General features: G+C 33.2%; 1 protein-coding gene across 1 annotated transcript in view; it reads right to left on the bottom strand.

Annotated features, from left to right (window-relative positions):
* The window catches only part of LOC145249556 (uncharacterized), a 279,663-nt gene that overhangs the window by 200,423 nt on the left and 53,202 nt on the right, over nucleotides 1-26,038 (bottom strand). Inside the window, exons 3-5 of the mRNA XM_080111231.1 lie at nucleotides 19,810-19,959; nucleotides 14,877-15,032; nucleotides 7,829-7,909 (exon numbers count right to left, since the gene is read on the bottom strand). Of these exons, the coding sequence (XP_079967357.1) occupies nucleotides 7,829-7,909; nucleotides 14,877-15,032; nucleotides 19,810-19,959 (387 nt within the window). The remainder of the gene's footprint in view (nucleotides 1-7,828; nucleotides 7,910-14,876; nucleotides 15,033-19,809; nucleotides 19,960-26,038) is intronic.

The raw sequence follows: 26,038 nt of genomic DNA, 5'->3' as shown, positions 1-26,038 counted from the left end.
CTTATTTTGAAGTGATTATAAGTCTTCAAAGACATCGCGGCCATCTTTGCTTGTTCGCCGGCAGCGTTTAACATTACTCGTTTTTCGAACCTAATAAACATTTTGCATTAAATAAAAAACACTAAAAACTTATCCAGTTAAATAGAAAAGTAACTTATCTTGTCTTTCATACCATTTATTTCGTTATATATTAATTTTTTGACAACTTTTTCGAATCTATGTGTACAGTAAAACAACCCCCCTTTTTTTTTTTTACAAAAAAATGCTTCTAGCATGCATATTTATTCATTTTTTCTATGATTTTTGGAATTTTCTATCAATTTCGTCATAATACCTAAGTATGTAATCGTGTTTTAATCTAAAATGCACTATTTTAAATTCCTTTATACTGCACAAGCACCCATACGTTAGGTGTATCAGAAGCGGCCAGTAAAAATGCGTGATAAGAACTTTAATAATTCAACTTACTATCTTTCGAAGCTTATAACTACTTGAAAAATGTAATTCAAACCCTAATTTTTTTCAATTAAAGGAGCAAAGACCAAATTAAAAAAAATAACGGGTTTCATAGCAAATTATGCAACATTTGTTTTTTTTTAAATCGGTTTTCTTTAAAAAAAGATTTAATGTATTTTTTAAATAATATGATTTTTTTAAACAAGTATTTGAAAACCCCATTACGCAAGCATTATTACGGTATTTAGCCAAACGTCGAACCAGTGATTCATTTTGTTTTGAACCATGGATGAACAGAAGGACGTAAAACCCACACATTCGCGTTAGCCATCTAGCTTTGCACTTGAAGAAATTTGTGGCTCCTTAGCTGAAAACTAGTCACATTTTACTTATAAGTTTTTGCCTGAAAAAAAAAAAAAAAAAACAGTTGAAGAATTTTTTTTTCTCAAAGAAATACATCATATTTTGATTAAATATATTTTATTTCCACTTTATGGAGTGAATTATTTTTAATATCTAAAAAAAAACAAACAAAAAAAAACATTGAAGGAAATAGAAATAATTTTCGTAATAAAACGAAACTTTCTGTGCAATATAAGAAGATTATAAGGTTTCATTAAAAAAAAAATCAACGTGGTTTTAAAAAAAAGGTTTTAAACTTTGGATTTTACAGGTAAATTTGCAAATAGCTGTTTTTTTTGTTTGTTTTGTTTTAAATTAGCTTATTTTATTTATTGGTCTTTTATCTTCAATTTCTGATATATAAATTTGAGGTGATAAAATCAATTATTTTCATTTTAATAGACATTTCAAAATGGGGCGAGGTGAATAAAAAACAACCCTTGGCTAGAATATTATATTCTGTTTATTGGAAATAGCATAAAATTTCACATTGAACCTGAAAATATCGTAAAAAATTGAACCAGTAGAAAAATTTTGATAGATTTTTAAAGTGAAAAAATTGAAAAAAAAAATTAACTGGTAAAATTCAATTGATTTCATTACGGAAACAAAATGGCTGCTTGAAGGCGCGCCGGCATTTTGTAAACACTGTTTCTTTTTTTTTTAAATAAAAAAATAATATTTCTATTATTTTTTAAACGACTTCAATAGTTTATTTTGGAAGTATATTCCATAAGGAAAATAAACAACCCACTTTAAAAAGAGAAATTACGAGTTTTTTTTTATATTTTATTCGCAGTTTTTTTGTTAGGGGTGTCAAAAATTCCTCCCAAAATTCTGACACACCTACCCATACGTTGTCATGAAAATTTTTCTCTTTTTGTAACGTTGTACACTTTTACCCAACACGCTGTAGCATCAGTCGCAAAGTAGACAAAGAATAAGAAAGAACTTCAATTCCCTGCCCCCCCCCCCCATTGTAACAAGGCCATTTATTTCCTCATTCTTTTGTTACGGTTGTAATGCCTCTCATGTAATCGCCTTCTCGAACGTGTTTTTGAACGTCATCCACGTCTGTATCATGATCGTCTTCTCGAACATGTTCTCCCCTTTTTATCATCATCTTTTTTCTTACCATGACTTCATTCCGCTCACGGCTCGATATTTACATATAGTCGTCCCTGCTATGTTACATCTTTTTGAGTTTTGGTCAAGATCAAAGTGTAGTATCTGTTCTTCAGATGTTGCACTTCTATTTCTTGTTCTCTTTCGGTGGAGGAGAAATCCGTCACGACTGAGACAATTTTTTTTTTTTTTTTTTTTTGTACCTTTTCTCCACGTTAAAAAACGACCCTGGTGTCTAACTCTGGAGGCATAGTAAATAGGTACATCTTTTTGAGTTTCACTTATGACTTTTCTTTTTAATATAAAAAAGTTTGTAATACGAATAACAAAATCGTAGTCTTTAACATTGTTGGATTTTTTTGTACCCCAACAGAATTGTGCCCCCCCCCTGTATACATTTATTATATTTTTATTCTGATTCTTATATTTGATTTTCTGTATTTTGTGCCCTTTATCGAACTTAGTTTCGTATATTTTGGGTTTATACAAAACACTCTTTAATTTGAATAAAAGGGCAATGCTAGCTCTCTGATAATGACGTCATTGGTCCCAGTGCGAAAATCGGCCTCTTTTGGATTCCAGTGGCGAGAGGATTGGACACGTTCCATTGCCTGTTGTGGACGAAGATTTCCCCGAGCCTTTCCTTCAAAGAAAAAATAATCCGGCAAAAGAATATCCAGTCGCAACGAAGTGAACTTCATTTATGCAGCAACAGTATGTGCATATTTTGAAGGAGAGTAATTTCAAAGACTTTAAATTGAGAAAAAATGCACATGTGCTGTCTGCCATCAACTTTGTGAGAACGTTCCTTAACATTTATTGTATTTGTTGCGAGAAATTATTATTAGGAAGTACTCTTTTAAAAAAATTTAAATACTGTATTAATTCGTTGATACAACATTTTCAATATAGGAATCAGCGTTCTTTTTTTTTTTTGTATTGTATTTTCTTACCTGGCGTTCTTTTTTTGTGTGTTTAATGCATGCAAAGGGAAAATTTAGCAACTTTTTGTAAATAAAATCTCTTCTTCATTTTAAAACAAGACCTTTCTATTTTATTTTTTACTCCCCCCCTTTTTTATTTCATTCTTTTATTTTATTCTGCAGGCTAGTAGTTTCGCATCGAATTTATCTGAAAGAGGATAAATTTCCGACAACATCATAAAAATAAGAAAACACCATGATAATAGTTTTGTTTAATAAAACGTACTGTAACAGATCGCGTATGCAAATACATGCAAAATGACGTCATCAGTAAAGAAAAGGATTATAAAAAGGAGAAAGAGCACATTATAGAGAACGATCACGTTAGAGATGTAGATGATCTTCGAGATCGCGTTCGAGATCGCATTCAGAGTCATGTTTTATTTGAGAAAGTACCTGGAAATTGATGTCGTTGTAACAACAGGAAAAAAGTGAGTTGACGTTCTTGTCTATTCTTTGTCTACTTTGCGACTGAGACTACAGCGTATTGGGTAATGTTGCTGTACAATTCCTCAAAATTGCGCCCCAAATTCTAATAATAATAATAATAATAATAATAATAATAATAATAATAATGTTGGAGCATAGAATCAGTAGAAGTCCGTTTGTTGTTTTTACGGTAATCTTTTCAAATGTCGGGACGGTGCGTTGGTCCCGCTGAATTCACGTTAGGGTTTGTGTTCCTTGATAGAAGCGCTGGTTGAGTTTGAATAAAATGAATGCGTATTAGATACGTTTGAAGCCAAAGACAACGCATTATTACAAAATTACATTACATTATTTATTCTGTAATAATGCGTTGTTTTGGCTTCAAACATATCTAATACATATTTATTTTATTATTTATGATGTTTGATTGTCTTGTTTTACCGCGTCTCAAATCATTTCGGGTTATTTTATGCCAATAATTCTGACAAAAGATTTTATGATTGAATTCCTTAATATCCACAAATCGCGATTGCGCATTATAGTTAAGCAAAAATTTAAAAAAAAAAAAAAAAAAAAAAAAAAAAACAGGGATGTAAAACAAGACGAATAAATGATGAATAACTGTTACCAAATGCAAAGAAAATTTACTTTGGTAAACGGGCAGGACAGGACACATTTCTAATAAACCGCCATTACGATTTTGAATCTGTGCTTAATTTCTAAGCTCACCACTAATTGGTGCAACATTTGACTCCCTTTCTAGCTTGCCCAATCAGAGGCAATCTCTTAGGCGAACTAAGTACGGACAAGAAATGATAAAAGGGAATGCCTGCTAGATTATTTATTTATTTTTTCCGGCTAAGATACCACACAACAAGCTGGTTCATTTCGCAGCAGCGTTTCTCTCAACTCCAAAGCTTCTATATTATGACTTAACAAAACCTCCATCCCGCTGCAAGGAAAATTCTGAACAATAACCCGATATTGTGATGATTAAATTTAACTCCGAAAATCCCATTTAAAGCAAAATAATAATTTCATAAAAAACAAAGAAACAAAGAAACAAATAAATAATAAAAAAAACAAAAAAAAAAAACGAAATAGTTTAGCGCAAACGTGTAGTATTTCTTCTGCTTTGTTTGAGATTAGTAGAAGATAAATCTTTCCAGACTGTGGTAATTTAAATATTTTTACCCAATTTAGCTAAATTTTTCAATCAATAATTCGAATTTAAATAAGAATCCCGGACAACGCAGGGTAGTTAAAGCGAGTTTCACATGCACACATCATCACTCGGACGCCTACGCGCGCCCGAGAACACACACACACACACACACACACACACACACACACACACACACACATATATATATATATATATATATATATATATATATATATATATATATATATATATATATATATATATATATCCGTAATTCAAACACATGTTTTTCAGGTTGAAAATGGTAGACGATTGTCTGTTACAATCCGATTTTGACGATGTTTTTGCAGGGACAATGTTGTTGTCTTTGCACATACGACATCTAGTGTTTTGATTTCCTTCGCATAACAAGCAGTAAATAAAACCAAGTCACCTTTATTATAAAAATTAAAAGAAAAAAAAATCAGAATATATTTTTATTAAAACGTTCTTTATTATTTTATATTTTAATAACCCTGAAATTTGTATCCCGTCTTTTAAGCAGAGATACGAGTTATCCCCCTTGAACGGAATTATTTCCCTTGCATCGAAAACTATTTATCCATTGACGATAAAAAAAAAAAAAATAATAAATCCATTGATCTCACGACTTAACTTATTCTTTCGTCTTCTGGTTTGGCGCAATGAGTAGTATTTCTTCTTTTTGTTTTCGATTAGTCTTTCCAGACTGTGGTAATTTAAATATTTTTTTTACTCAATCTAGCTAAATCTTTCTTACCTTCAAAACTAACCCTTTAAATGCAAATAAAAAAGAATTTTATTTTCTTTATATTTAAATAAGAAAATCAAATTTTATGAATATCCAAGGCGGGACTGTCTCGCTCGTCATTTTGATAAAAAAATCACAAGATCTAATATATAAAAGTTTGCTTGTCTCAAACTCTGTCTCTTCCGAAACTAAAGGCCACAGAGCGGCGTTAGTGGCCTCAAATGATTGGATTTTTTATGGACCGTTTTTTATGGCTCTTTAGCTTATTAAAATATTTTTTAAAAGGGTCAAAAATTGGTCAGAAGTGAAAAAAAAATCATTATACATTTTGTACATTCATCTTAGTTTATTTTTAATTTTTTTAAATTTTTAACCATAATTTTTAATGCGTGTCATGTTGGTACAGTGCCACATCACTTGCTTTGAATTGCTACAGTTGCGGTTTCGATTCTAACTGGATGACACAGTAGAAACCCAGGATACGGCATTAATCCGCACCAGAGTTGGGATCGTGAGGTGAAATCACCATATGACGGGGCCTAAGTAAAATTTTATACTGTACATATTAAAAATTAGTAACAAAATACAGTACAGCATATAATTAGTAACATTATAAATAACACCATAAGGCGGGGCAAATATCGTAACCAGGGGTTGGAAGAAGCATCGTAACCTGAAAATTTTAAAAACGTATCCTAGGGACATCGTATCTGTACTTTCTTTTTTTTACTTTTGAAATTACTACTTTGTAATAATATATATGAAATCGGGACAAATCAAATATCATGTTTAAGCGTATTTTACCCTCGGGCAGAGCAAGCCGCTCACCCTCTCATCGCCAGTAAATAAATAAATAAATAAATAAAAACAAAGGGAGATAATGCAACAATAATTCATGCCTACTAGACGTGTGTTGTAATATATACGAAATCCCATTAATCGTTAATAATAATGTTCTTTATAAAAATAAAACTATTCATATTTTTGGATTCATCAGACTACTGCTCTCATCTTGAGTGTCATTTTCACAACGTTTCACGACATTCTTCAGGTGTATTTTGTCGAACTCGGGAATATTTCTGTCGAACGCGGGAAATTTGGACAGAATTCCGAACGGAACGCTTTATTTACTTCACGGTAGTATCATGCTCTTGTTCCGTCAGCCATGACTGGATAGAGGTCCTAAGTAATTCGCAATTGTATTTTTCGGTCACCCACACTGAGGATTGAACCTTCAACCTTCAGGAGAATATCACTTTTACAATTGCTTTTTCCAAGAACTCTAACCACTGCGCCACAGGTCCTTTTAATAATTTATTTCTTTAGTTTTTACATTGATATCTTTGTTTTTTCGTTTTATACGGAAAAAATATGTTTTCTTTACATTTAAAATTAAAAAATATATTTTTATTACGTGATATTACGTTTTTGAATTTTTGAGATGAGGATTGGTCATTCATATTATTTGGATTCATCGGACTACTGTTCTCATCTTGAGTGTGATTTTCACAAAGTTTCGGTCAGAGGTTACATCCACCAAAACGTTGTGAAAATCATACTCAAGATGAGAACAGGAGTCTGATGAATCCAAATAATATGTTTGCTGCAAATCATTTAAAAAAAATCATTTAAAGGTAAGGTTATTTTTTATGTAAACTTTTAAAATATATTTGCACATTAAAGACTAGTTTTTATGTAGAATCGACTTTTGCTCGGTAGACACCGTCATGTAAGAAATTCTGCAGAAATAAGCAAGCTCTTTATTGGGCGGTTTCTCCGCCCACGGATTTGTTTGAACCAATCAAATTGCATGTTATAACTAACTGCCGAGAATGTTCTTGGCACCAAAATTACCTTTTCAGATCAGAATCTAAAAAGACGCTAAGTTGGACACGTGGGTTTCTCACTCAAATCGAGGCAGCGAAAAATACTTTGTTGCTTTGAGGCGTTTTAATGCCCAAATGTGGAGCAGAACATTATCATTGGAATTACCAATGCCCTTAAGTAGGGCAAATATATATTTGCATGCTTGTGCTACAAATTAATGTCTGTCAAGGCGAATTTAAGGTCTACAGTTTGACCTGCTTATCCACTATTGGGCTGACTCAAAAAGGACACCACGTGGATGCCCGACTAGCAGTATCCATCTTGGAAGTCACCTCAACATTCCAACCTGCGTACTTCTAATTCAGTAGAACTTTCTCTCCAGCCTTCATCGAAGATGAACTATTATCCCTTCGGGGATGTTACCAGCCCATAGTGGCAGATAGCTGAAGATGACGCATCTTTTGCAACAAGGATCTTTTTTACTTTAATAAAATTTACGTTGAAGTTTTAAGGTGAGCCTGTTGTATTTTCTGTTTGGTTTTCTTCCATTCTGCCAAGGGCAAAAACCTTGTGAGAGAAATTATCACAGGCAAGACTTGGCAAAACTTCCACTAAACAGAAACCGGAAGTCAAAATGAAACGCTTTTATTTCACTTAACGTCTGCCTCTTACCTGAAACTCCTCGTAGATTCTTTCTAAATCGCTGCACATGTTTTTTAATCCTTGGTAATCTAGCGGGTGTGACAGTTCAGCCTGTGGAAAAGAAAAAAACAAAAATGAACAATCGTTTAGGGGATTAGGGTTGGGGTTAGGGTTAGGGTTAGGGTATGCTTAAGTAATAACAACATGAACAAAATAAATGACAATAGTTTAAAAAATACCCTTTATACGAACCAGAAAAAAAAAATATTTGCACCAACCTGATATTTTTCCTGCATACTAAGAAGCACCAACTATACTCGGCATTTATTTCTCTCTCACGGCCTGAAGATGAGACACAAGGACCGGAAAGTTGGATTGAAAAGAAGAGGAGCATTTTGACTCTGCTAAAAAGATGCCTGTGTGGCGCTGTCGGCATTCCCCAGCAGGAGTACCTCTGGCGATTAGCAATAAACTAGCCCTCTCTCAAAGAGAGAAGGCAAAGCCTGGGAGGGTGGACCTCCTAGAACTACACAGAACCAGCATTATCACGGCAATTGACAGGTAACATGTTATTACAGGAATGGTTTAATCTCTGTTAATTTTGGGGCCAAGAGCCCCCTATACAAGCCAGTAAAGATCTTTGCACTGACCTTAATCTGATCCTATATAGAGATACAAAGAAGTACTAATTTGTACTGAAACGCCATGGAATAGGTGGTGTTTGACGTTAATAGCCAGCTTAACAAAATAGACAAATCCATAAAAAACATACACGATCAGGAACAAAGCATTTGTAAGGTTTAACTATTTATGTACGACAAATTAAGGCACGACATGTATGCAACAAAGCATGACTATTGCTCATACTGAGTCTATATTCGTGTGATATTAACAGATGGCAAATTTCATGAAAAAGTGGAGAACTCACGTTAGCGTGAACAACCAATGAAAAATTTGATTTCCTACGGGTGTGTTTTAGATGGACACTGATAGTGTGTCATCATCATCATCATCATCATCATGCAGACTGTCAGTCTTGACGATGACTAGTCCGGGCGTCGATGCTTTGTCTCTCGGTGTTGGCGTAGTCCTCTGTCTGTGTGAAAAGTCCGGTCACACGCACTGCATATGTGGGTGCCAGGGTTGTGTTATCTATAGTGTCTCAGCTCTAAGGCTTCTCCAATCTTTCCCTCTATTTCTTTCTTTCCTTTGTGGAGACTGTTTCGCTAACCACTCCTTTCTTTGGCTTGTTCCTCCTAACTCTCGACATTGATGTTCATTGCCTTTAGGTGCCGTTTTGTTGCATCTTTGTAGCGAAGCTTCTGACCTCCTATCTTGTGGGTTCCATTTTCTAGTTTCCCATAGAAGATCATCTTTGGGATTTGGTTGTCTTCCATTCTGGCAATGTGCGCGGTCCATCGTAGATGCATAGTAGCAAGAGTAGCTTCCACGCTGTCTACGTCTGCTCTCGTGAGAACTTCCACGTTTGATACATAGTCACTCCTTTTGATCTTCATGATCCTTCTCAGGTGTCTCTGCTGGACGGTTTCTCTATACAGAGTTTAGATCTCTGCTGAGTACAGCAAGGCTAGCAAGACGACCGCTTTGCAGACTCTTCACTAACCGGAGACCAGTCCTTATCCAGAGCTGCTTTTCTCGCTTACCAAAGGAAGCACATGCGCTTTGGATTCGGCAGTTTATTTCTTTGTCAGCACGATTGTCAGTGCTTAGAGTGCTTCCAAGATATTTGAAGTCTTCAACAACTTTTAGCACTTTGCCGTTGATTATTATTATAGATGCTTGGGGGTCGTTATCTGGTGCCGGCTGATACATCACTTCTATCTTACTCTGTAAGAAAAGTAAAACTAATAAAAAATAAAAAAAGTATAATGTTTGTTGCTTTTACATATTGCTGACAGCTACTACAATGAGACACAGATGATCTATACTCGCTGCTACTATAATCAGCATCATATCATGGAGTTTCAATTAAGAAAGTCAAAATTAGGAAAAAGTCATCAAATGTGGTGGTGAGAAGGAGATGGGAATTCATTCTTTGATCAAACAAAACTCTCCTACTCCCATATGAATAGTCTGAAGCACTAACCTTTGCGGCAAAATTATCATTTTCACTTTTTAGAGATATATGCAAAATGTAAAAAAATGCAAAATTCCACACACATAAAAAAAAGCGGATAATTCACATACCTGGATCAACACTTCAAACACAATCATGACAGACCAACAAAAATGTGATTTGCTATGGGTGCATGTCAGAGGAAGATTGACAATATGCAATTCCCTTAGAAGAAAAATAAAACTAATAAAAATATCAAACCGCAAAAGGATAATAGTTGTTGCTATTAAACATTGCTGACAACGACTACAAAGAGAGAGACACAGCTGGCCTATACTCGCTATTACTATGCTGCATTTCAATTTCTTGTTCTCTGTAACTGGAGGAGAAATCCTTCACGACTGAGACAATTTTTATTTTTTTTCCTTTTCTCCATGTTAAAAAAACGACCCTGGTGTCTAACTCTGTCTGATGGGGAGGCACTGTAAATAGATACTATGATCAACATCCAACGTCATATCATGGAGACACGTATTGCTACCACTATTACTAGATAATACTAGTCGATACGTGCTAGCCATATTTATTTGTGTGGTTAACGTTTGTTTGCTGTGTTCCAGATGACTTCTGGGAGCCATAATCTCCCTGAAAAATGTTAGCTTCTTCCCTCGCACTGCTAGACTTTGAAACTCATTCCCTATTTCCTGCTTCCCTGACTATACTAACCTGCAGTAGTTTAAATGCAATGTGAACATACATCTCACTGCTCAACTCTCCGCAGTTCCCTATTAGACATGTCTACAAACAGCATCCTTTTATGTCCAAGTGACAATATGTCTTGTTTGGAATTTAAAAGAGTAAAAAAATAAAATAAAATAAAATAAATAAAAAAAAACTACCATGTCTCAAACTCAGCAGAGGTTGCTAGAAAATGAAACAAGCATTAAATTGAATACAACTTTTACTTTGATGGGAATGGCTATCGCTTGAATTTGACTGTGAAACTATAGCTAGGATCAAATTTAACTAAAATAGGATATGATCTCAAAATAAATGGAGACTATCACCAGCAGGTGCAGAGTAAATTAGCAAATTGATTGTGTGCTACATAAAAAGTAAAGTAGGCTGTTGCAGTGAAATTCCCTCCCATATTGCACCTGTACCAAAACAACAAAAAAAAATTAAATAATGATAATAGTAATTTAATGAAATGCTCATAAGACATAATCATCATAATCAGCAAAATCCCACCCCTACACAGTAGAGATCCCCAGATGCCAGAAAGCCTTCTACTCTAACAGTTTCTTCCCCCAGAACTGCTAGACTTTGGAGTTCCCTTCCAGATTCCTGCTTCCCCAACTGTACTGACATGCAGAAGTTCAAGTGTAATTTAAACAGACATCTTGCTGCTCAACTCCCTACATAGTATCTCTGCAATCATGTCCCAGATAGTATCCCCCCTACACCAAAGTGGCACCGTTCCTTGTTTGGGTTGAAAATGCAATAAAAGAAAATAATAAAAAAAATAATCAAGTGATAATATATTCAGGATGAAAAGAATTTAAAAAAAAAAATGGATGACAGACCAACGAAAATTTGATTTTAAACTGAACCACTACCAGCAATTATCCTCGTTTTTATCGGTGCCTAAATCTAAACACACATTCCACGAACAAAACTTTTTGTCTAGAACTGCCTACCTGTGGAACTTTCTTCCGCTGGCCTGCTTTCCAGCTAACTACAACATGGTCGTCTTCAAGTCCAATGTAAATAAGTTCTCGTTGAGCTGCCCCCTTAAATAATCAGATTCTAACCAATGCCGATCACTGTGCTGTTGTCTCAGTGAACACCTTGCACTCATTAATCCTTACCCTCGAGTGGCCTTCAAGCCTTGGTAAATGGTGACTCCCTTGTAAAAAAATAAGAAAAAGAATAGACAGCACTGAGATGTGAATGTAGAAAGAAGACTTATGCTCAATACACCCTATGCCAATATCTGTAGCAACCTTTGGCAAGAAATGATTCCGTTTGCCTGCTTTCCAGCTGACTACAATCCAGTAGTCTTCAAGTCCAATGTAAACAAATTCTTGATGAACCGTCCCCTTAAGCAATCCAAATTACCAAATTTCCACTACTAACAATTATTTTATAAGTTATGGTCTTATTTCGGCCAGGTTTTTCAGTCTTATCTCTTAAACTGGTAGAACTATCAACAACTTCTTCTCTGTCTATATCTTCACTTTCTACCACTTGATTCTGCAACTCCTCCTCCTCAACTGAAAGGTATTCATTCTTCCCTTCTGTAGTGTTTCCCAGCATTTCAGCTTTTTTTGTTCTTTTTTCGTTGTTTTTATTCACTTTCATCAATTGGCACGGATGCATCCTATAAAATGCTCCGCCATGTCTGATTAAGACAAACTGGCCTTCTCTGCCTAACACTTTTGCTGGACCACGCCATCCTTTAAAACCCTGCCTCCGATAATAGATTTGGTCTCCGGTAGCATAATCTTCATCAGCATAAGTTCTGACATTAGACCTGAGAGCTCTCCTAATTCTCTCACTGGACTCAGCTTCCAAAAAGTTTCTCCTTGCACTATGGAGAGCATTTAAATTTTTTCTCACCATGTCACTTGTAGTAGAGGACTCCATAGCAGGTAACTGGTCTGTCAGAATTGAGGGTGTATTTACATTGAAACCGAATACAAGTTCATTTGGACTGTGTCCAGAGTAATTGAGGAGGGCATTTTTTGCACAAATAGCCCATGCCAAGGCAATTTCAGGTTCACACTTCTCATCGTCAATTGTTTTTTTCATTGCCTCAGCAATTATCAAATTATGACGTTCTACAGTACCGTTGCTGAATGGACTTTCTGCGGCAGTAGTACAGGTCTCTATGTTGAGTTTTTCATTCATCTGTCTATAGTGTTCGTTGTTGAATTCACCCCCATTATCACTCAGAAAACGAACAGGAGATCCGAAATAGGTAATCCACATCATAAAGATGTTTTTGATGATCTCCTCCTTCTTCTTTGTTTTGATCAATGTTGCCGCTGAATACCTGGTAGCGGCATCAATGAGATGTAGTATCCACACCTCATTGTGGATGAACTCTTTCAAATCCATGCAAACTGTGTGATTAAATCTATTGCCAAGAGGCAATCCCACAACCGGTCGCAGTGGAGTTTTTTTAAATCTAAGGCAAATTTGACAGTTTTCACAAACCTCCTCAATCGCCTTTATAAATCATTGAATTTGCCACTTTTTTTAACCAAGGAAACAAGTTTTTCCTTCGAGGCATGAGCAAACTGTCGATGAAGTTTTTCTGCTTTTTTTTTTTTTTCTGTGAAAGAACACTGACCAAAATTCTGAACATGTAATACAATGTTCTTAGTACCACTATGATCCAACAACTTATTTGTTAAGGGGAGACAATAGTGCCCTGAAGTTGTGGTCTTTAGTTCAATACATTTATCAAAAATCCAGCACATATCTTTCCGGAAATCTAGCACTATTCCTGCTGTCTTCATTGATTTGTGACTTAATAGAAGAGGCAAGTCGTTTTTCACAATATCTGCTTCGATATAAACTCTTATACCTCCGTGTGTAACCGGAAATTTAGCAACTTTAATTGCTGTGACAGCCACTCCATCACCAAAACAAAAACTCCGGTCTGAGTTCGTATACTTCACTAGTTGCAGGTCACTTTCATTTAAAGTATCTAAATAAACATCAAGCCACACTTCGCCAGCCAGTGTGCGAGTACAAGCAGAATCCAAGACTGCCATTCCAAATGTTTCCTTTACAAGATTTGAGATTTTTTCATTTGTACTGTTCAAATAAATATTTTCTTGAATGAACAACGTAATGTGTATTTGTTCTGTCGCTTCCGTAAACCTGGGCGTATTTCTAGGACACTCTCTAATTAGATGGTTCGGAGACTGACATTTGTAACACAACAACACGTTTCCACTTCGGTCACATGGATTAGATTGTCCTCGACGAAAACGCCTTTTGTTGTTACCCGGTTTAGAATAATTATAGTTGACGATTTCGGGCTCTGATTTCACTGCCGGTACATTTTCATCACGATAAATGTCACCAAATACTTTCTTTATCGATTCCTTCATGTTTTGATACGTCAAAACAGAACACGTTGTCCGCGCTAATTTTTCGTTCTCTTCCGATATGTTAACCGCGTTCAAAACAAGAAAAGCTTGCACTCCTTCCGGTAGAATAATGTAGAATTTTTTTAATCTTTGGTACAAAAACTCATAACGAACAAGAAAGTCATTTATACTGGTACCTGACGGTCTTTTATAAGTGTAAAATTCCTTAAAAGTCATGTAAGCGCGCGTGTGTTCATCCTTTAAATATATGTCATCCAGTTTCTTTATTAAGATCTTCAAGCCATCTCGTCCGCCGATGTCACTTGTTGGCAATTCACGGACACATTCCCTAATATTCGGTGGTAGCGTCAAAAACACTGCTGGCCCTTTTTTTTCCTCAGAAAGATCCGTGAACAACGACCACATTTCAACGTCTTGTTTCCAGTTCTCGTAAACATCCTCCCCCTCCAACAATGGAGGTTGTTTGTTCGAAGTTGCCATATCCGATATCCGATCTGTCTAGTGCTACAGACAAGCTGTACAAAAAAAAAAAATTTTTTTTTTTTTTTTTTTTTCGTTTTGTCGCACACAGAGGGATATCTCTGCTACCATTTGTTGAGACACTTGTAGTCTGTCTAAACTGTACGAACGAACTGCCTAAATCAAGATGGCCGACTCCTATTTATATCACCACAAGCAAGGGAGGTAACCATGTAACTGAAGCAAGGGAGGTAACCAATGTCTACATTAACAACAATTACTACGATATCATCCCATTGGCTATTGTACTCTCATTAACCTTTATCCTCGAGTGGCCTCCGGGCCTTGATAAGTGGTGACTCCTATGTAAAAAAAAAAAAAAAAAAAAGAATAAAAATGTCGAATTGATCCTTACATGATCCGAGGGATCCATTCCTGCATTGTAAAGTCCACTACATGGTCTGGATCTGGAAATATTGGCCAGCGCAATGGAATCCAGACTGGCCAGCGAAAGTTTACGCGAAGGCATGTACATATGCAGCTTTTGACAGCGCCTGCGGTGAACAATAATCTGAAAATATAGGGAAATTGTTTATCGTCAGTGTTTAGCTACGATCAAAGCGTGGTATCTGTATTTCAGTACTGTACTTACTTCATCTTTTCTGTCCTTGGTTGGTGAATGAGAGGTGCGTCCAGATCAAGGGTCAGCAACCTCCGGCCTTCGAGTGACTTTTGTTTGGCCGGCCACCTTACTCGGATCACGATATAAGCATAGGGGAAACAAACCACAGTGACAGTTATGAGACTGAATATATTGCGTTAAAATTCAAATTATTATTTAAATTTACCTGACAACGTGTTTCACTTTTGATTTTTTTTTATCAAAATTTAAATTTCTTTTATTTATTTTTTTTTTGATTTTTAATTTTAATTTTTTAATTTAAAATTAAAAAAATTTGTTTATTTTATTTTATTCATTTATTTATTTAATTATATATGTGTGTGTGTGTGTGTGTGTGTGTGTGTGTGTGTGTGTGTGTGTGTGTTGGGGTTCTGTCTGAACGTGCGTGAAATTGTAAGAGTCATAATTATTCCTCCATCTTAAGGCATTTTGTATTTTAGATTTTTTGTTTATTGTATCTTTATTCCAAATAAATTGTATATCTGTGCTAAATCGTTTTATTATTTATTTTTTTAATTTTTTGCTACGATTATTATTATTATAAAGGGTTCTCATGAAACTCCTTTTTAATTTTATCTTTATTGTCAATTTCTGAAATATTTCTATTTCAATTTGAAAACTGTGGTATTAATAGACAAAGCTGGTTCACAAAGTGAGCAGTAAACATAAAACAGGTTTGTTTTTAAAATCATTTACTGTTTTTAATTGTGTTTCCGTATAGAAATGAATTTGTTTTTGTTTTTTCATCGTTAATTGTTGAGTGTTTTATTCCTGCAATGAAATACATTTCTTTTTGATATGTAATTTTTCTTATATTCCTGTATTAAAACACCATAATATGTAAGCCTGAGTGTTTTTGATGGATTTCTGTCTGATCCAATTTCAGTTGAAAACGGTGTGAAAGAAGGTGACATACTTGCTATTATATTATTTTCCATATATTTTGTTATGATGCTGGTGCATGTTTTCAACAATTGCAATATTGGAGTGACGTTTCGGTTTCGCACATCAGGTAAACTTTTTAACCTTAGATATCTCAACACAAAGTCGAAAACTTTTCAGAACCTTGTTCTTGAACTTTTTATATGCAGATGATGCAGACCTTGTTTCACACTCAGAAGCGAACACACAGATGATTATGGACAAGTTATCAGAGGCTTGTCAAGCTTTTGGATTTACCATCAGTCTCAAGAAAACATATGTTATGTATTCCCTTCCTGTCATATGTTAAACCAAACATCTTGGTTGATGATAAGAAGTTAAAGGTCACAGACAATTTTGTATATCTTGGTAGTATGCCGAGTAAGGACCGTACGCTTGATGCTGAGATAAATCACAGAATAGCCAAAGCCAGTTCTGCTTTTGGCAAATTGGAGAAACGTGTATGGTCAGATCCGGGAATTTCATCAAAAACAAAGCTAAGAGTTTACGAAGCATGCGTTATCACTACATTGCTATATGGGTTAGAAACCTGGACAACATATGGAAGGCATCTCAAGTTATTGGAAAGGTTTCACCAAAGTTGTATTTGGAGAATACTTAATATTAACCGAAAGACTCTAACGCTTGACACTGGAGTTATTTAAACAATCAGACGGTACTAGTATAGAAATAAAAATCATTCAAAATCAGATGCTCTGAACTGGACGGTTGGTTAGGATGGAGGACAAAAGACTTCTTAAACAACTGTTTTATGGTAAGAGGGATAAAAGACCATAACATAAGCCAAGAAAAAGGTTTACGGATTCTCTGAAAAGCAACTTGAAAATACTTGAGATGGATGTACATAACTGGGAAGCCAAAGCGAAAGATCGATCACTGAGGAGAAAAACCATCAGAGAAAGTTGTAAGATTAAAAAAAAAATCAGCGTGTACAGCTTGCTTTCTTAAAACGTGTTTCAAGAAAGCAAAACGAAAACATAATGTCAGAGAAAGTACAACAGGAACTGAAGTGCACTGTATGTGACAGATAATTTTTGTCAAAATTTGGTTTCGTAAATCATCTGAAATCACACGATCAAAGACAGGAACAACAGTCTTATGAGGAGGCTTTTACAGCACATCAGGCAACGCTAAGTTGTCATATTTGTGGTCTAATCTGCAAATCTAAAAGTGGCCTGATACAACATTCGAGGGTTCACAATATTATCACGCAGTCACCTTTACAAGAAGAAAATTTTTTATGTCACATATGTGAACTTTCATATAGGACTAAAGCTGAATTAAAAAGTCACCTACATGCACACAGACACACAACACACCTGAAGAGATGGCAAACTTCTGTCAAGAAGTAGCAATCATCATGTATGTATCTATTTATCTATCTATCCATTTATCTATTATATGAAAGGAACTTTGTGTGTGTGTGCATGTGTGTGCGTTTCCAATGGATTCCAAAATAGCTGGACAGATTTTTATAAAATTTAACACAAATGTACTTACTGTATCTGGCAGTGTTCTTAGATAGAATGTCTCCGATAAATATCGATAATTGAAATAATCCGATAAAAGAAAGGCCTGGCATATAAACTCAATAGTAGATTCTTTGATATGACAGGGGCGCGTTCGAAATGAATGTTTCTGTTTAAAGCACAACTGAAGCATGGTATTTGACTTTTGCATTTTAAACGTTAATTCAAGCCATTATATATAAAAATAATTTTATAAAATCAACAGTGGGTTCTCTACAGGGCAATGTATTATTATGGACTAAGTCACTGCGGGGAGGGGTCCTGGATATGACCTTAAACTATATCCAGTGGTGAGGCCCCATCTTGCGGGCTTTGGGGAGTGTGGAGCCACCCTTTAATTGCCATTGCTCCCAGGTCCACACTGACCCAGAGTGGGAGTACCTATTAGGGTCCTAACTATGGGTTAAATAGAAACCAACTTGAAAACAGCAAATATATTCTATTAAAATTTTTCTTCAAAATCTTTGGATTCGGCATTAAATAACCTGAAAAGGGTTGATATGCCGTAAAACAAAAACAACCAAACAAACCTGCGGGGAGGCATGTGAATATTTCTTCCAGTACCGCTGCGGTAGCAGTATCAGAATTTTTGTAGGAATTTTTGACACCCCTAACACGAAACTGCGAATACAATATAAAAATCTCGTAATTTCTCTGTTAAAAGTGGGTTATTTATTTTCTTTATGGATTATACTTCCAAAATAAACTATTACAGTTGTTTTAAAAGTAATAAAAATATTTTTTTTTTTTTTAAAACAGTAATGAATTTTCCGAACTCAATATTTTTCAATTTTTAAACTCAATATTTTTCAATTTTTAAATTTTAAAAATCTATCAAAATTTTTCTATTGATTCTATTTTTACGATATTTTCAGGGTTAATGTGAAATTTTATGTTCTTTCCAATAAACCGAATATAATATTTTAGACAAACGTTTTTTTTTAAATTCACGCCCCCCCCAAGTGTCACCCATTTTCAACTTTCTCTTAAAAAGTAAATAATTAATTTATGTCGTGGAGTTTTATATATCACAAATTGAAGAGAAAAGGTCAATAAATAATATATTCAAATTTAAAACAAACAAAAAAATCGCTTTTTTAGAAATTTACCTGTAAAGTCCGAAGTTTAAAACCTTATTTTATAAGAACACATTGTTTCTTTTTGTCTTTTTTTTTTTTTAATGAAACCTTGGTCCTTGCTCCTTTAATTGAAAAAAAAAATTAGGGCTTGAATTACATTTTTCGAGGAGTTATAAGCTTAGAAAGATAGGGGGTCGAATAATTCACGCCTCTCATTTTGAAATGTCTATTAAAAAGTAAATAATTAATTTATGTCGTGGAGTTTTATATATCACAAATTGAAGAGAAAAGGTCAATAAATAATATATTCAAATTTAAAACAAAAAAAAAAATCGCTTTTTTAGAAATTTACCTGTAAAGTCCGAAGTTTAAAACCTTTTAAAAAAAAAAAAAACACATTGCTTTTTTTTTTTTTTTTTTTTTTTAATAAAACCTTGGTCCTTGCTCCTTTAATTGAAAAAAAAAAATTAGGGCTTGAATTACATTTTTCGAGGAGTTATAAGCTTGGAAAGATGGGGTGGAATTATTCACTATTTTCACGAAATTTCTGACACTGCTACCGCTGCGGTTGGTCCTCAACTAGAGCAGGCAATCAATCGATTTGATTGAAAAATGGGCGATTTAACAGATTTCGATGACAATAAAAATATGGGAGTGTGAAACATTTGTTGATCATCATTCAATCCCGGGCAACGTCGTATACCGTAATATCGAGTTCCTTTTAGTGTAAAAGAACTTATATGAAAATCGAATTTTAAATTATCCATTTTGTAATAGTCTCAATCTACCAGTGAGCCTCCAAGATATATATATATATATATATATATATATATATATATATATATATATATATATATATATATATATATATATAACTACTTAATTTACTCACATAAAATTAATAGACGAAAGTATAGATTTATGCGTAAACTTTAAGTATTTACTTCAAAAGTGCTCAATACGTAGGTAGAGCTAGTTAGTAATTTATAAAATATATATGGCGATTAAGCTACACTGAATATTCCGCGTTTCATCCACTCTAGGACTCCTCAGGCTTATGCTATTTACAGAAATGCGTGCTGTTTTGGATGATAAAAAAAAAGATGAATTCCTTACCTGGAGGACAAGCAGTGCAAGACAACACAGACCTCCAATAGTAGCCAGTGCTATCGCGATAGCAACACCAGTGTCCATTTTTTGAGAATCTGTGCTGGGAGAAACGTTCGCTACTCTTGACTGACCCGGTACCAAATAGACTTTGTCCAGCTGAAAACAAAAGAAGAAAATAAGGCTGAGAAAAGGTAAAAAAATAATAAACTAGTGATAGAGATTGGATGTATGAAACAGGTAGGCGTCATGAAAAGGAGAGTTGCATGTGCAAAGGTCGAGGGTTTGGGTTTAGTGTGAGGATGGAAAGCAAATGTGTTAGTCTATATAATAATCGTTTCTTTTTTAAAGATGTAACAATTCAAAGAAATTTGAAAGATTTGGCAGAAAAGAAGAAGTACAGAATAATAATAATAATAATAATAATAATAATAATAATAATAATAATAATAATAATAATAATAACAACAATAATAATAATAATAATAATAATAATAACAATAATAATAATAATAATAATAATAATAACAAAAATAATAATAATAATAATAATAACAATAATAATAATAATAATAATAATAATAACAATAACAATAATAATAATAATAACAACAATAATAATAATAATAATAATAACAACAATAATAATAATAACAATAATAATAATAATAATAATAACAATAATAATAATATAATAATAATAATAACAATAATAATAATAATAACAACAACAATAATAATAATAATAATAATAATAATAACGACAATAATAATAATAACAATAATAATAATAATAATAATAACAACAACAACAACAACAACAATAATAATAATAATAATAATGACAACAATAATAATAATAATAACAATAATAATAATAATAACAATAATAATAATAATAACAATAATAATAATAATAATAATAATAACAACAATAATAATAATAATAATAACAATAATAATAATAATAATAATAATAATAATAATAATAACAACAACAATAATAATAATAATAACAATAATAATAATAATAATAATAATAATAATAATAATAATAACTAGAGTCCCCTGTGGAAATTCCACAGGGGACTCATTCATATGTAATATATTGATGTTGTCATTCTGTAGATGTTCCGTGTAAATCGAGACGCTCTTATATTATTGTAGCTATTTTGTTAAAACTGAAAAAGTATTTATTCAAGCTAGCAGGGACGCCCGGCATAGTCAGGTCGTAAAATACGCTTAAATATGATATTTTAATTCTTGCAGATTTCGTATATATTATTGTAGAGTTAATGCTCTATCGATTTTTATATATTATAAAGTTGCGATTTCAAAAATAAAAAAAAATATATCTATATGACTTGGATTAATCAGTTTGAATGGAAACCAAATCCGAAATTATATATATATATATATATATATATATATATATATATATATATATATATATATATATATATATATATATATATATATATATAACTTTAGTTCCTTCAGCTATAATCGAAACCGAAACCAAGATTTATGAAGAATTCTTGATAAAATTATTTTTAAAAGATAGATTATTAGAGTGCCATTAGCTATAATCGAAACCGAAACCAAAACCTATGAGGAATTCTTGGTAAAATTATTTATAAAAAAAATAGATGACTTAAATGCCAGCAGCTATAATTGAAAACGAAACCAAAATTATGAAGAATTCTTGGTAAAATTATTTATTAAAAAGAAATGGAAGTACATAACAATTAAACGCCCCGGATGTAAGCGTGACACAGAATATAACACACACGCTGTGGTGGTGGTGAGAATAAGAAGAAGAAGAAGAAGGAGAAGAAGAAGAAGAAGGAGAAGAAGAAGGAGAAGAAGAAGAAGAAGGGGAGGAGGAGGAGGAGGAGGAGGAAGAAGAGAACGTGGAGGAGAAAGAAGAATACGTTTTCTCTGTATGTCTAGTCGTATTTTGATTTTTTGTTGTAGAGAACAGATACTACACTTTAATCTTAGCTAAAAGACTTAAGGGACATGAAAAAAAATTGTGACTAAGCATTTTTAAATGAATGAAAAAGAGCAATACATATAAATAGTGCGTCAACGTACAGTTTTTTTTTAAATTAATAATTTTTTCTTTTAATTTATTCATATGGTCTACATTTGCACTTAACATTTGTAAAAAGGAAATAGTTTAACTTTTCTTTTATGAATATCAATAATATTGTGGGGTCTGCGTTCGCGCCTGACATTTATGAAAAAGGATATACGTTTTTCTTTTAATTTATTCATTCAATAATATATAAATGATAATATACTGTCTAGTCATCTCTATCTATATAAATATAGTCGTGTTTGTATATTTGGATGTACAGGTTTAGCCCCTAAACTAATTGAACGATCATTCTGAATTTTGTAGCACAGCTACTAGGCACGAGGGATTGTAATGTGGGTTATATTAAGTTTAATTAAGTTTTATAAAAAGAAAGTCAAAAGTAGACCAACGCCTTTTTTGAAAATCCAGAATAACTCCATTTTTTGCGAAACTTTTTAAATAGGTATTAAACGTAAATTATTAAATATTTTCTTTTTTTTTAGATGGGGGTGGGGTTAGAGGCTTAATATGAGCAGGATCTCCCATTTAAAAATTCAATATAACAGATGTGCATACAATTTGAGCCATATTCATTCGACACAAATAAAGCAAGACTTCGTGAATTTTAATTTATCTAAGATAAATTAAAATTCACGAAGTCTTGCTTTAGTTTAAACCTTAAATATTAAATATTTTCTAGAATCAAAAGCATGTGATGGATTTGGATCGAAATTGGAATAAGGATTCTAGACATAAGATTTAGTATCATTCATTATACCTTGATTTTAATTTTTGTATAAAATTAGGTCCCGTTGATCAAAAAATATGCGTACATGTCGGCAAAATAGAAATCCAGAATCAAAAATTAAAACAAAAAAATGCAAAAATGTAATAAGATTGGAGATTCAAATCACGTAAAAAGTTACACAGTGCGCAATACAGTGTATTGCCAATACACCAATTCCGGTGAGACATATATAAACAGAGTCTGAACAGAGTCTAACAAGGACCCGTGGCGCAATGGTTACAGTACTTGGTTACGCAATTGTAAAAATGATATTTTGAAGGTTAAAAGTTCAATTCTCAGAAAATTACAACTGCGAATTACTTGGGACCTATATCCAGTCATGGCTGACGGAACGAGAGCATGCTACTCCTGTGAAGTAAATAAAGGGTTCCGCTCAAAATTCCGTGTTTGACAAAAACACTCACAAGTTTGACAAGATACACCTGAAGAAGGTCGGAGATTACATCGACTGAAACACTATGAAAATGACACTCAATATAAGAACAGTAGTCCGATGAATCCAAATAATCCAAATAGGTTCCCTTTGATGGGATTTGAAACCGACGGTACAAATGGTTCTACTGATCTTCTGTAACACACACAGATCTATGCACATATGTATTACATCAATATAAAGTGACCTTATCTGTGTGCTTCTACCAAAACCTCTATCAATTTTTGGCCTACAGACTTGAAAGTTGAACTTACTAGCACACACACACACACACACACACACACACACACACACACACACACACACACACACACACACACACACACACACACACATAATATGTATTATTCTTTGTAAGTTTGGTAAAAACTACATCAAATGTTGAACCAGTAAGAGAGGCGCTTTGTGTGTGTGTGTGTGTGTGTGTGTAATATATATACATATATATATATATATATATATATATATATATATATATATAAATGTTTAAAAAAAGGCCAGTCAAGTTGACTCGAGGCTATGTAAACAAATGCTGTTGTTTTGTTTTTTTTTGTTTTATTTTATTTGTTTTGTTTTTTATTCTTTCTCTTTTAGACTCGGTCATTTTTTTTATCTGGCTTAATGATAAAACCTTCTGATCTTATCTTTAAGCCAGTAACCAACTAAGTTCAGATAAAGGGAGAAAAAACTAAATGGAAATGGTTTAGCACGCACGCACACGCACACACATACACACACACACACACACACACACACACACACACACACACACACACAAAAGAACAACAACAAAAAAAAAAAACGATAATACAGACAGACGGACTGAAAGAAAAGGAAATTGAAAAAAAAATTCAATAAGATATGCAAAAAAAAAAAAAAACAAACAAACAAACAAATCAGTGGCAAACATATACGAAGGGGTATCCCGAAAGTTAGGCCTCCTATTTTTTTTTTATTTCGCCCGAATGAATCAGAGGGGATTACAAATTGCATTGTTAGGATGAGTTTCATCTCTCTGTTGCAGATATTGACAGTGTGAGACTTTAAGCAAACCTGGTCATGAACATGCCTCAAAAGCAGAGATGCATCATTGAATTCCTGACACAAGTACATTGAGAATGGTGGTGACTATGTAGATAAAATATGAAGCACAAATGGTCGTTTGTTTTAATGACACCACTCTCGTCTTTGTAGCTCTTTAACTTTTTGAGTTAAGAAAATATGGGAGGTCTTACTTTTGGAATGATCTTCATATATATATATATATATATATATATATATATATATATATATATATATATATATATATATATATATATAACTACTTCCTTTACTCAAATAAAATTAATATGCGAAAGTATAGATTTATGCGTAAACTTTAAGTATTTACTTCAAAAGTGCTCAATACGTAGGTAGAGCTAGTTAGTAATTTATAAAATATATATGGCGATTTATAAATTACTATATATATATATATATATATATATATATATATATATATATATGAAAATTTTCTGGGGGGGTACAGAATTTTATAACGGCTAAATACAGACCAAAAAGCATAATGAATTTAAAAAATAAAAAATGAAAATAAAGGTTAGCTAACCAGGTTTCGTCCCTCGCTTATCAATGCTAAATCGAGGAAAATACGATTTAAAACAAACAAAAGAAGTCATATAATGATAAGTAGTAAGATTGTTCACCTAGAGTTAAAATTCCTTTAAACCTCTTAAAATTCATACTAGTACAATAGATAAAGTACTGGGTAAAATTCAGTTGTAAAATTACACTTTTCCGGAAGTTGACAGATCCAAAATACAGTTGCGAATTGATTAAGACTTCTGGCTAGTTATGGCTGATGGAACGAGAGCATGCTACCCCTATGGTTTAAATAAAGTGTTCCACTTGAAATTCGGTGCAGATTTCCGAGTTTGACGGAAAGATTCCCGAGTTCAACAAAATACACCGGAAGTCACATCAACTAAAACGTTGTAAAAATGAAACTCAAGATGAGAACATCATATTCCAAAGAATTCAAATAATATGAACAGCGCTAGAGAATCGTTGGCAGCAGCTGTCATGCTGGGAGGCATAAAAATAGTGAGGCCTAAAAATTTTAACAACACTATTAACAGTCAATTAAATGAATGAATTAAATATGTCAGCAGAATATTTGCTTGTTTTCATCAGAAGAGGAAAGTAGTGTTGAAACATCAAATTTTATTTGCAGCAAAAAGGTCTCATATTTATTTATTTATTTTTTCTTTTTTGCGGATAATTTTATTGTACGGTACTCACTTTCACCACAAGGACATTAGTATCTTCCATGTAAAGTACATTTATTCACCATGGCAGACGCAGTAGCAACATGATAGTGTCACTATGCAGCTAGCAGGCCTCTGGTGAATATCCTTGAAGAGTCAACACCAGGATCCATAATATCGTCTCTGCTTCTGTGTGTGACAAGGTAGGGCGTATCAAGCATAGAACTGCAAATCCGTAGAGACGAGGGGCAATGTATGGGGATAAAAGAATTTTCCACACAATATTACAGAAATATAGGATGATCCGCATCCTCACATTCTAAACACCATTTGTTGTATATCCTTTTTTAATTCATCAAGCAGACTCATTTTTTAAAAATTGGCATGAACACTAGGATACTTCTAATTAAAAGTCAAATATGAACAGGTAAAATTATAGAGGAATAAAAAGGCGAATCAAATGATGTATAGGTTGTTTAAACAGTTACATTCAATTTAGCTTAAATTTGCGGGTTTTGAAAAAATGACAAGTGCGAACTTTCCTTTTTTGGCGCCACTGTATATATGTATAAATTCAGGTTTGAGATATTCAAAAGTAGGGACTAATGAATACAAGGTTGTTAGATATTGCTCGATAACAAGAGCAAAAT

This window comes from Euprymna scolopes, chromosome 28, assembly GCF_053919585.1.
Source record: "Euprymna scolopes isolate OS-2025 chromosome 28, ASM5391958v1, whole genome shotgun sequence".
NCBI classification, from domain to species: Eukaryota; Metazoa; Mollusca; class Cephalopoda; order Sepiida; family Sepiolidae; genus Euprymna; species Euprymna scolopes.
This window is presented reverse-complemented; position numbering and strand designations above follow the sequence as displayed.